The sequence below is a fragment of the Tinamus guttatus genome, unplaced genomic scaffold (assembly GCF_059628265.1).
Source record: "Tinamus guttatus ecotype Peru unplaced genomic scaffold, ASM5962826v1 Tinamus_guttatus_pri_ptg000300l, whole genome shotgun sequence".
NCBI classification, from domain to species: domain Eukaryota; kingdom Metazoa; phylum Chordata; class Aves; order Tinamiformes; family Tinamidae; genus Tinamus; species Tinamus guttatus.
The window spans coordinates 159,082-170,231 of NW_028288834.1; the positions used below are offsets into that span (position 1 = coordinate 159,082).

Genomic DNA, 11,150 nt, shown 5'->3' on the forward strand with positions numbered 1-11,150 from the left:
TGGATGCCCAGTGAGGCCAGAGCTGCCCACACCATGAAGCAGTCTGGAGGGCTGGCCAAGGTCAGTACCCTCCAGCTACATGCAGTGCCCCACTGGGGGCCTGGAAATGCTGGAGCAGCACAGCATGAGCAGGGTGGGTTGCTCTGCCAGGAAACTGGGCAGTGCCATCCTGAGAGCAATACAAATCTCTAAGACTGTGCTGACTGCCCTCCTTCCAGATCTGTGTTCAAAGGCTCTGCTGTGTGCGTCTATTCCATGGCTGACATCCGCATGGTGTTCAACGGGCCCTTTGCGCACAAGGAGGGCCCCAACTACCAGTGGATGCCCTACACAGGCAAAATGCCGTATCCCCGGCCAGGCACCGTAAGTACCCTTCAGGCATGGGGGTCTCCAGCTAGCACAACAGTGGATGACGGGGGGGAAGAAAACCTGTGTGTGCCCAGCAATACCAGGGAGCCAGTGCTCTCCTGCTGCTCGGAGCAGCTCAGAACCTGGCTGTGACAGGACACTGGATATGGCTTATGGTGCAGCTCCAGCAAGGAGAGACCGGGCAAATCTGTTGGCAGGGCCAGAGTGAGCCCCTAGCCTGGGGTGCCTGAGTGTGGACAATGTTTCACCCACCTGCCCTGTGTTGCAGTGCCCTGGGGGGACGTTCACACCATCCATGAAGTCAACCAAGGATTACCCTGATGAGGTGATCAACTTCATGCGTACACACCCGCTGATGTACCACGCCATATACCCAACCCACCGCCAGCCCTTGGTGGTGCGCAGCAACGTCAACTACCGCTTCACCACCATCGCGGTCGACCAGGTGGATGCAGCAGATGGACGCTATGAGGTGCTTTTCCTGGGCACAGGTACCCACGCCGCACATCGCAGAGAACGCAGCATGCACCAGAGCCGCCCGGGAGGGCAGGGGCACCGCCAGGGCTGGCGAGATCATGGTGCCCTCCATTCCTGCCAGATGCCGCGTTGGAGAAGGGCAAGGGGCTGAGACCGCTGTGCCACGGTCCTACAATACAGCCTGGTCCTCCCCCTACCCCACTGCACATCCCAGGGCTCCATGATCCAGCCTAGTCCTTTCCCTGCCCCAATGCTCATCCGAGGGCTCTGTGCCCACCGCAGGGCTCTGCCCACCCCGGTTCTTCCCACTGCCCCAGTTCCATCCCAGGGCCCCATGATCCAGCCTGGCTTTTAGCCCTGTTTCCCATGGGGACAGAGGCTGTTCTGCATCTTGCCGCAAATCTCAGCCTGGAGGCTCTTCCCCAGTGAGTTCCTGTTGCAAACTCAGTGGGTCTCCTTGCTTCTGAGCAGACAGCAGAGGCTGATGCCCTGGCTGCTGCATCTCCCCTGTCCTGGGCAACAGCAATCCCTAGTGAGGGGCAATTTTTTGAGGGGCATCCCAGACAGAGCTGCCTACTGCAGCACTACAGGGATGGGGATGGAGTTGGGAACCCCTCTGTCCTTCAGAGCAGCAGGAAGCTCCTTCCCAGGAGAATGGGGGATGCAGGTGCCCAGCCTGTGTCTCTCAACGACTGTGCACTGTGGTGTCATGCAGATCGAGGCACTGTGCAGAAAGTTATAGTGCTGCCCCGGGATGACATGGAGACTGAGGAGCTGATGCTGGAGGAGATTGAAGTGTTCAAGGTAAGGACCAATCTCTCCTGCACCTTCCTCAGAGCTCTGAATGCCCATGGCCGGGCCTTGTCCCACCGTTACAGCCTAGCCTGTGGTGCCCAGTGCTGGCCTGTGAGCCCCTTAGCCCACCAGCTCCTCCATATCCTTCACCTGTGCTCTCCTCTAGGTGCCAGTGCCCATCAAGACAATGACCATCTCTTCTAAGAGGGTGAGTCACAGAATGTGCCCAAGTGGCAGGGAGAAGTGCATGGCCCCTGAGGAAAAGGTGCCTGGCTGCGGTACTGCCCAGGCACCAGCTCGGTGCAAGGGGAGTGAGCCATGAATGGGGGACGCTAGTGGGAAGCTCTGGGGTGAGATGCTTTTGGTGGCCCCAGGTGAATCCTGGGGTTATGCTGCCTCAGGTCACTGGGTATCCCCAGGATAAGATGGCTCTGGTGGCCCCAGGAGCGAGGAGGCCACAGCTCATTCATGTGGTCCTTACAGGGCTGGGACAAGGCTATGTGCCTGAGTAGTGTCTCACACTTCCCTCTCTGTCCTCCAACAGCAACAGCTTTACGTGTCCTCAGCTGTAGGGGTGACCCACTTGGCCCTGCACCGATGTGATGTTTATGGGGAAGCCTGTGCCGACTGCTGCCTGGCCCGGGACCCCTACTGCGCCTGGGACGGCAAGGCTTGCAGCCGCTACTCAGCATCCTCCAAGAGGTACAGGAGGCCAGAGGCAGGGGGCAGGGAGGGACCCCTGAGCTATGGGAAACCCCAGAGAGGTTCCCCAGGTCATCTGCTGCCTCCCCACAGGCGGAGCAGGCGGCAGGACATCCGGCATGGCAATCCCATCCGCCAGTGCCGAGGCTACAACTCCAATGGTGAGTGGGCACCATGGGGCTGTGGTGAGGGAAGAGGGAGCATCTGAGAAAGCTAGTGAGGGGGCAGGCCATGGGGGTCCAGGGAAGGGGCATAGTGTGGTTATACTGAGGGCAGGAGACAGGAGAACGTGAATGACAGCCTGATGGGGTAAGGGATGGCTGGATATACTTGGTGGATGTATGTAGAGGCACTGGAGGAGGCTGAGAACATTTTGATGGATACATTGGAGGATGGTTAGCATGGATGGATGGACGAGTGGTTCCACTGGGGAGAGGCTGAACACAGTTGAATGGATGGTTGGATATGTGAAGAAGCAAAGTGAGCAAAGTGGGATGGATGCACTCGGTAGATGGAGGGATGCAGACAGATGGTGCATAGATCAAAGCAGGGTGAATATGAATGGGTGAGTGGATTGATGGAAGGATGGATACATTAGGGAGGAGTCTGAGCACATTTGGAAGGATGGATAGATGCATCAGAGAAGGATGAACATACATGGATGGATGGGTGGATGGATGGATAGATACACTTGAAGAGGATGAGCACAGTGGGATGGCCTGCTGGTTATATGCACTTACTGGAAGGACAGATAAACTGCAGGAGGAAGAACAGTTTCTGCGTGGATCGAGAGCCAGTGTATCCATGGCTGGGTTTGTGTAGGGTAGCTGGGATGAGGTTCGGGGGTTCGGAAGCGTGCCACTTTTTCCCTCAGCGAGACTGGCTGGGGGCATGGACGCACATGCACTGACCTGGCCACCTGCACCTGTCCCTACAGCCAACAAGAATGCGGTGGAGGCTGTGCAGTATGGAGTTGAGGGCAGCACGGCCTTCCTGGAGTGCCAGCCTCGCTCGCCCCAGGCCAGCATCAAGTGGCTGCTGCAGAAGGACAACAGTGACCGTCGGAAAGAGGTAAGAAGGGGTGCTGGGCAGCGCCCTGCCCTGGGTTCTGGAGCTGAGGGCCCTGCTGCAGCCAGATGAGCCTCCACTCGCTCTCCTCACAGCTCCGTGTCGAGGGCCGGGTGCTGCGGACGGAGCAGGGCTTGCTGCTGCGCTCCCTGCAGCTCTCCGACAGCGGCCTCTACTCCTGCACCGCCACGGAGAACAACTTTAAGCACACGGTGACCAAAGTGCAGCTCCGTGTCCTCAGCAGCCGCACCGTCCACGCCGTGCTCTTCCAGGCAGAGGTATCCCCTGGCCTCCCGCCCGCTGCTGGGGGTGCCATGGCCACCGGGCTCCCCGGCGCTGCCATTCCCCGCTACCAGGACCTGCTGCAGCTCCTCACCCAGCCCGAAATGGGACTCCTTGACCAGTACTGCCAGGGTTACTGGCGCCACGTAGCCACCAGCTCCCAGGAACCGCTGGCTGGCCTCAAAGCCAAGGAGCAGCAGGACCAGAAGAAGCCTCGAAACCGCCGGAATCACCAGCCAGAGACCTACAGGCATACATGAAACCATTGGCAGGGACTTTGATAGCACAGTGGTCTATTTTTCCCCCTTTTAATATTAAAAATATCTATAAATATATATATATATATATATATATATGCACACACACACACACACACATGAGCATACAGGCTTCCCACCTCCCTTGGAAGATGGTATTTATTTGTAGGGTGTACATAGTCACTGGCATGACATGGCCATTGCCTTCCTGCCCCAGGAGGGAGCAGAAGACCCCAGCCAGCATTTCCTTCTGCTCTTCCCAAGAGCCTTTTGGGACATGGTGAGACACTGGTGCATGGGGCCAGATTGGGTGGCCAGCATGCCGACCCGCTGGAGGGAAGGGCCCTGCACTCAGAGCTGAGGGTGTTTAGTGCACAGACCAGGTTCAGGGATATTGTCTCCGGCTCAGAGGGATGTTGGAGGAGAGGCAGTGGTTCCTGCGAGGAGGCTCTGGTGCCCTTCTAACCTGAATAGCCTGACTCAGCCACGGGACAAGGGGAGAGAAGGAGGTGGGAGACAGTCTGCCTTCCTGCCCGGTCATGCCTACTGTCTCTTTCAACCTCAGTTTTTCCACCTGGTCACTGAAGATCAAGTGCTTTCTCCTGGGAAACTACAAACTGGCAAGACAAGCCTCAGAGATGGAGGGGGGAGCTACAGATGAGCATCACGCTGTGTCCTGCCAGGCCACAGCTTGGATGTCCTCCCTGCTGAAATACCCCTGTGCTTGGAGAGCGGCACAGCAGCCGTGTGAGGCTGGTCTCCAAAGGAGACCTTGTACCCCAGAGAGCTGCTCAGGGAGGCTAAACCCAGGGGCCTGGGCAGCAGTAAGGGCTTAGTCAAGGCTGTACTCTGGGCTGGGTAGGGAAGAAGAGGCTGTACCCAGGCCACCCCAGTATGCTAGACCTGGTGGGTTGGGCAGGGTGCCCTCAGGTGCAGGCTCCATGGGTCCCTTCCCCATTGCCTGCTGCCTTGGGGCTCCCAGGCAGGGATGGGGGTGCACTGCATTGTAAATAACTGTACACGGAAAGTGTAGGGGTGCCCAGGGCCTGTGCCACCCCCCCCCCCCACACCCCACTGTGACCGGGAGCGTGTTGAAATAAACACTGGCTTTGGGACAGCCACAGGCCCCTGTGTGTGCTCTGTACAGGATGGGGACGGTGTGTGGGGGGGTGGGGCTTGATGCCATCGTCCCCTGTGCTGTGCCAAGCCCTCAGGAACCTCACGCAATCCCCTCGACTCTGCTCCTCCAGCATTTTGCCCTGAGCTGTGCCGGGAGGCAGGGCTGAAATCTTCACCCCCAATACCAAGTTGCCAGGCATGGGATGGAGACAGAGTATGGGTCACCTCCCCCAGTAGAGGGTCTCCTGGGGGGCACTTGGGGTCCTGGGGACACTGAGGAGGTTGCACTGGGCCCTACTGTGGACAATAGTATGTATGGGGAGGCTGCATTAGTGGCACTGGGCAGTACTGGGAGCACTGGGAGGGTGACACTGGTTGGTACTGGGGGAATGAGCCGGGGCGGGGGGGGGACACTGATCCTGGGAAGTGCTGGGGGTGCTGGACGCGGAGCGCTGGGTGTCCTGGAGGCCCTGGGATGTCCCGGAAGCCCTGGGCACTGCTGGATGCCGTGAGACGTACTGGGATACACCGGCATCTGCGGGCTACTGCGGTCCCTGGAATCCGCTGGGGACATGGCGACGTACTGGAGTCAACGCGCCACCTTGTGGCCATTCGCGGCAATGCAGGCAGGGACACGGCGGGGGCACTGTTGGGGGTCACTAGGCAGAGCGTCCCTGGGGACGCTGTTGCTTCTGGGGGTTCATAGAGGCTCCGCATTTGGCGGCAATGTCGGGGATCGGCATGGGGCGCATGGAGCAGGGAGGGATGGCCCATGATGTTGGAGGAGTTATGGGGGGGCATGAAAACTAGGGGAGGGTAGTGGAGATTCCTGCAGGCAGTGGAGGTGCCCTGGTGCCCATGTGGTTGGTGACAGGTGGGTGGCAGCTTAACGACACTGGGAGGATGCTGAGGGCATCTGCAGGGTGCTGAAGTGCTCCTGGAGACATGGAGCAGGAGGATCTTGGGCAGGGAGAGGCTGGGGAGCTTGGAAGGTTTGCAGGGTGGGGAGTGGTCTAGGGACAACCAGGAGGTACTGGGGTGGCTTGAAGTCACAGGGAGGGTGCTGGTACACACTGGGGGACATGGAGGTACTGAAGGGGGTGGCTGCGGACTTTGGGTTGGTGGTTCTTGACGATGCTTGGGGACACTAGGGGCAATTGCATGGCAGGCTGGGGAGGGGGGCGATACTGGGGAGGATACGTGGGCACTGTAAGTGCAAGGGTTACTGAGAACGTGGGGTGGTGTGACCAGGGTTGCAATGGGTCATGGTGGAGGGTACCGGGGTGACCCTGGCGACAGAGTGTGGTGGGGGGGCCCTGAGGTGGGAGGGGCTTGGGGACAGTGATCATTGTGCATATTTCCCAGGTCTTGCCCTTTCCCACATCCCTCCTGCTCCGAGCTCAACACCCCTGGCCAAAGACCCCCAAATAGTTGCTGAGCTGGAGCAGATGCCCCCCATCTGTATAGGTCAAACCAGCTCCCTGACAAGCCAGAAAAATCCCCCCCTTCCCCCGTGCTTCCCCCCTTATGGAGGCTGAAGTGCTGACATGGTGCCGTGGGGATGTGCTGGGCTCAGCCCACGGGAGATTTCAAGGGGTTTATCCGGGGCCAGACTTAAGCAGGGGGCGCTGAGCGCAGCACCTCTGCCCGGCGCCTGGGACCTTGGCCCTGTCCTTGGCCCACATTGGATGGGTGGCAGCACCTACCCACCCCGGGCAGGTGAAATCCCCCTCCGCCCCCGACGGGGCAGTCCGGTGGCAGGGCGGCCCCGCGGCAGCACGGGCAGGTGCAGCGAGCCCAAGCGCTGGAGGCGGCCGGGGGCTGGAACGCGCTGCCCATCCTGGTGCTGACCTCCAAGGAGGGGGTGAGCCGACGGGCTGCCAGGCCAAGGATGGGAGCTGGGGCCAGTGCCGAGGAGAAGCACTCCCGGGAGCTTGAGAAGAAGCTCAAGGAAGACGCCGAGAAGGATGCGAGGACCGTCAAGTTGCTGCTGCTGGGTATGACTGGGGCACGGGGTGGGGGGCGGGGGTCAAACCAGCCTGCCCAGGTTCTCTGGACTCATCCGTCCTACCTGTTCTCCAACTCCAAATACCCACCCCGCCCCCCCTGCCCCGACATCCCAACCACCAGTCCACTCACCAGCTCCTCCCTTCTCCCTTTGTGCCAAACAGCACGACTCCAACACCTACCTGCTTCCAGGCATCTCCCAAAGCCAATAGCCCGCCCAGCACCCCCAAACCCATCCATCCCTTTTCAAGAGACAATGCAAAATCCATCCCCCTAAGTCCCAGACACTCCCAAGCTCAATCAACCCACCTCAACATCCCACCCCAAAGCCCCCCACTGCAAGACACATCCAAGACCAGCAATCCCATGTCAGCCAACCCACCCCTGCCCCAATCCTAGTTCACCATCAGCCACCCACCTGAACACCCTATCCCAACATCCAACACAGTAAGCTCTCCCCAGAACCCAGCCATCCCTCTCAAGAGCTTATCTTAGCATCCCCTCCTCTACTACTACTCACCCATAAATCCAACCAGCCCATCCCAACAGCCCACCCAAAGCCATCATTCTGATAGCCCACTCCTAACCAAACCATCCCTTCTCAAAAGCCCTTCCCACTCCTAGACACTCTCAAACCAAACAACCCCCTGCAAAAGCCCACTCCAATACCCTGGCACATTCCCAAGAGCCCCCAGACCCAGCCATCCCACCTGCAACCCATCCTGTCAGCATAATACTGCACCCAACAGCTCCAACCACCTCTTGCTCCCTGGGTCTCCCAGATCCAGCCAGTCTACCTCACCATGCTCACACCCAGCCAAACTGCTGACCCACCCGAGAGTCTGTTCTCTTTCCCCACCAACATTATGAGTGTCTCTCAGCCCCACAGAGCTGCTCCTCTGTCCTGGAGGTGCAGGGCGCGAGTGCTTGGTGCTGCCTTGAACATGGCCCAGGCACAGGTCTCATTGCTGTCCTCATGTGGTGACCCAGGGTATGTCCCACAAGTGCTGCAGTGGGGTTGGGGGACCTGGCTGTAGGTGGCTGGGCTCAGCAATGCCACCATGGCCCCATCCCCTTCCTGGGGCTGTCGAGCACGTCCCTGGCTTATCCCATTATCCATACCCATGGGCTGCAGCAGCTCAGCTCAACCCTAATGCCTGCGCAGATGAGGCCGTAATCCGCCCTACCAACCCAATCCATGCACATGGCCTGGCCTCCATAGCCACCCAGTAGGGTGATCCTCTCCACCCTTCAGTGCTGTGGCATTGAGCCCAACCATTTGCCTTGCACACCCCACAGACACCAAAGCTCTGTACCAGCTGCTGTGGGACCCAAGGGGGCTAGTCTTGGGCACAATCAGGGATGTCCAGCGGGCACCACCATGATCCGTGCTTTGTCCCTGCAGGAGCAGGGGAGTCAGGGAAGAGCACCATCGTCAAGCAGATGAAGTAAGTGCCCCTTATCCTGAGCCCACAATGCCCCATATCTCCCCGGACAGCCACAAAGCACCCTCAGGACACCCCATCGTGCCACCCTTTCCCAGACGGGCATATGCTCACCCCAGCACAGTGTCTGGGTGGCCAGTGCTGCAGTTTGGCCATTCCTCACTTGAGCCTACCCACTGCTACACTCACTAATGCCCTCATCCTACGGTGCCTGACTCAGTCTCATCTCAGTGTCATGGAGTACTTCACCCAACACAGTGTCATCTCACAGCCGTGAATATCCTTGACCCATGGTGTCCCCATCCCCCAGTTCCTAGCTCAGCCCTGCAGTGTCAAGCCTGGCCGTATAATGCCCAGCTCCAGCATCCAGTAACCACAGGCACCACCACCCTATGGGTGCCCCTCCACCCTGTGGTGCCCAGCTCAGCCCCATGCCCTCCTTCCTTTCCGTCCAGAATTATCCACCAGGATGGTTACTCACTGGAGGAGTGCCTGGAATTCATCGCCATCATCTACAGCAACACACTCCAGTCCATGCTGTCTATCGTGCGGGCCATGTCCACACTCAACATACAGTATGGCGACTCAGCCCGCCAGGTGAGGGTTGCTTGATGTTGGACAGGGGGGGGTTCCCTGTACCTTCTGGCACCCCCAGCCCCATGGAAACCTAATCCCTCACAGGATGATGCGCGCAAACTGCTACACCTCTCAGACACCATCGAGGAGGGCACTATGCCCAAAGAGATGTCGGATATCATTGGGCGGCTCTGGAAGGATGCCGGCATCCAAGCCTGCTTCGATCGCGCCTCTGAGTACCAACTCAATGACTCAGCTGGCTAGTAGGCACCTTTGGGGGCAGGGAACGGGTGGAGGGAGGCGGGGGCAGGCCAGGTGGGCTGCAGACACTGCTGGGTGGTGTGGGTGGGGGTGTGTAGACACCACCGGTCCTACCTCACGTGTGTTGTGTGCCCGGCCAGCTACCTGTCAGACTTGGAGCGCCTGGTGACCCCTGGCTACGTCCCCACGGAGCAGGACGTGCTGCGCTCCCGTGTCAAAACCACGGGTATTATTGAGACCCAGTTCTCCTTCAAAGACCTCAATTTCAGGTAGGGACTGAGGCTTGGTGTAGGCAGGAAAAGGGCTCTGGCATGGCTGGATGGGTTCCGTTTACCCCTCCACTGGTGACCGAGTGTAGGGGTGGGGTTGCTGATGCCTGCCTATCCTGTCCAGGATGTTCGATGTGGGAGGCCAGCGCTCTGAGCGGAAGAAGTGGATCCACTGCTTTGAGGGAGTCACCTGCATCATCTTCATTGCGGCCCTCAGCGCCTACGACATGGTTCTGGTGGAGGACGATGAAGTGGTGAGGGGGAGTTGCAGGGCAGAGAGGCTGTGCTGGGGAAGTGTGGGGGGTGCATACTCTCCTCCATCCCTACCCCGGCACCAGGGCTCCCATGGGGCTCACAGAGCTGTGTCTCTTCCCAGAACCGCATGCATGAGAGCCTGCACCTCTTCAACAGCATCTGCAACCACCGCTACTTCGCCACAACCTCCATCGTTCTCTTCCTCAACAAGAAGGATGTCTTTCTGGAGAAGATCAAGAAGGCCCATCTCAGCATCTGCTTCCCTGACTATGATGGTGAGGGCCTTGCTGGCTCAACCACTGGGTGGAGGCTGGCAGGGGAGGGGAAAGCTTGGGAGTGCCAGACTCCTTGGGCAGATCCCCACCAGGTGTCCTCAGCAGTCCATGGCAGTGGAAACAGCGCACGGTTTGATTCCAGCCCAATGACCAGGGCCTCCACAGGGGTACGACCTGGCGGGAGGGGACCGTGAGATCACAGGGTGATCAGGGCGGGGGGGGCACGGGGCCCCACTTATCACTTATCACTGTCCTGTCAGGCCCCAACACCTATGAGGATGCAGGCAACTACATCAAGCTGCAGTTCCTGGAGCTGAACATGCGGCGGGACGTCAAGGAGATCTACTCCCACATGACCTGCGCCACTGATACCGAGAATGTTAAATTCGTCTTCGACGCCGTCACCGACATCATCATCAAAGAGAACCTCAAGGACTGCGGCCTCTTCTGAGCCCCGGCCCCAGCGCTCCCCTCCCTGGCCCAGGTCCACCTCCTCCCTTGGGCTCCCTGCTTGCTCCCAGTTGCCTCCACTTGCCCACAGATGCCAGCAAGAAGCCCTGCTTGGCCCCAGAGTCACTCCTAGGCTCAGTTCCACACCCTGCCCCTGGGTGCTGGAGATACCTGGGCGCCCCAGGTGCTGCGTACTGTGGAGCACGGGGTGACTGGGTGCTAGGAGCTGAGTACCTCTGGGTGACCTTGGGTGCCACAAGGTTCCCCTGGGTCCTTGGTGACACATATATGGCACTGTTGGAGTGTTCCTGGGTGAGGTTGTCCCTAGGGGGGACAACCTTGGTGTTACAGGGTCCTTGGGTGCCCCTGAGCCTCCCCGCCAGCCTGAGGGTGGTGGAGCCACCCAGGGCGAGTGCTGGGCACAGGATGGCAGTGCCAGGAGGTTCCTGGGTGGACCCTCATCCCACCCACCCCAGGGCTCTCTGCCCCTCTCCACGCAGCTCCCATCACTGCTTTCAACCCCACACACCCACCTATGAGTGC

At 59.5% G+C, this 11,150-nt stretch overlaps 2 protein-coding genes across 4 annotated transcripts in view; both read left to right on the top strand.

Moving 5' to 3' along the window:
* SEMA3F (semaphorin 3F) overlaps positions 1–4,028 on the top strand; it is a 28,968-nt gene extending 24,940 nt beyond the window's left edge. For all 3 annotated transcript variants that reach the window (XM_088528066.1, XM_010220860.2, XM_010220861.2), the window contains 8 exons: positions 219–363; positions 638–860; positions 1,562–1,650; positions 1,808–1,849; positions 2,186–2,343; positions 2,437–2,504; positions 3,281–3,414; positions 3,507–4,028. In XM_088528066.1, coding sequence (XP_088384192.1) covers positions 219–363; positions 638–860; positions 1,562–1,650; positions 1,808–1,849; positions 2,186–2,343; positions 2,437–2,504; positions 3,281–3,414; positions 3,507–3,953 — 1,306 coding nt within the window. In that variant the 3' untranslated portion in view covers positions 3,954–4,028. The remainder of the gene's footprint in view (positions 1–218; positions 364–637; positions 861–1,561; positions 1,651–1,807; positions 1,850–2,185; positions 2,344–2,436; positions 2,505–3,280; positions 3,415–3,506) is intronic.
* Positions 4,029–6,960: 2,932 nt separating this feature from the next.
* On the top strand, positions 6,961–10,608 carry GNAT1 (G protein subunit alpha transducin 1). The gene is made up of 8 exons (XM_088528071.1): positions 6,961–7,066; positions 8,482–8,524; positions 8,977–9,118; positions 9,203–9,360; positions 9,499–9,627; positions 9,752–9,881; positions 10,004–10,157; positions 10,418–10,608. Exons 1-8 carry the CDS (start codon positions 6,961–6,963, stop codon positions 10,606–10,608), a joined length of 1,053 nt encoding a protein of 350 aa, XP_088384197.1.
* The last annotated feature ends 542 nt before the right edge of the window (positions 10,609–11,150 follow it).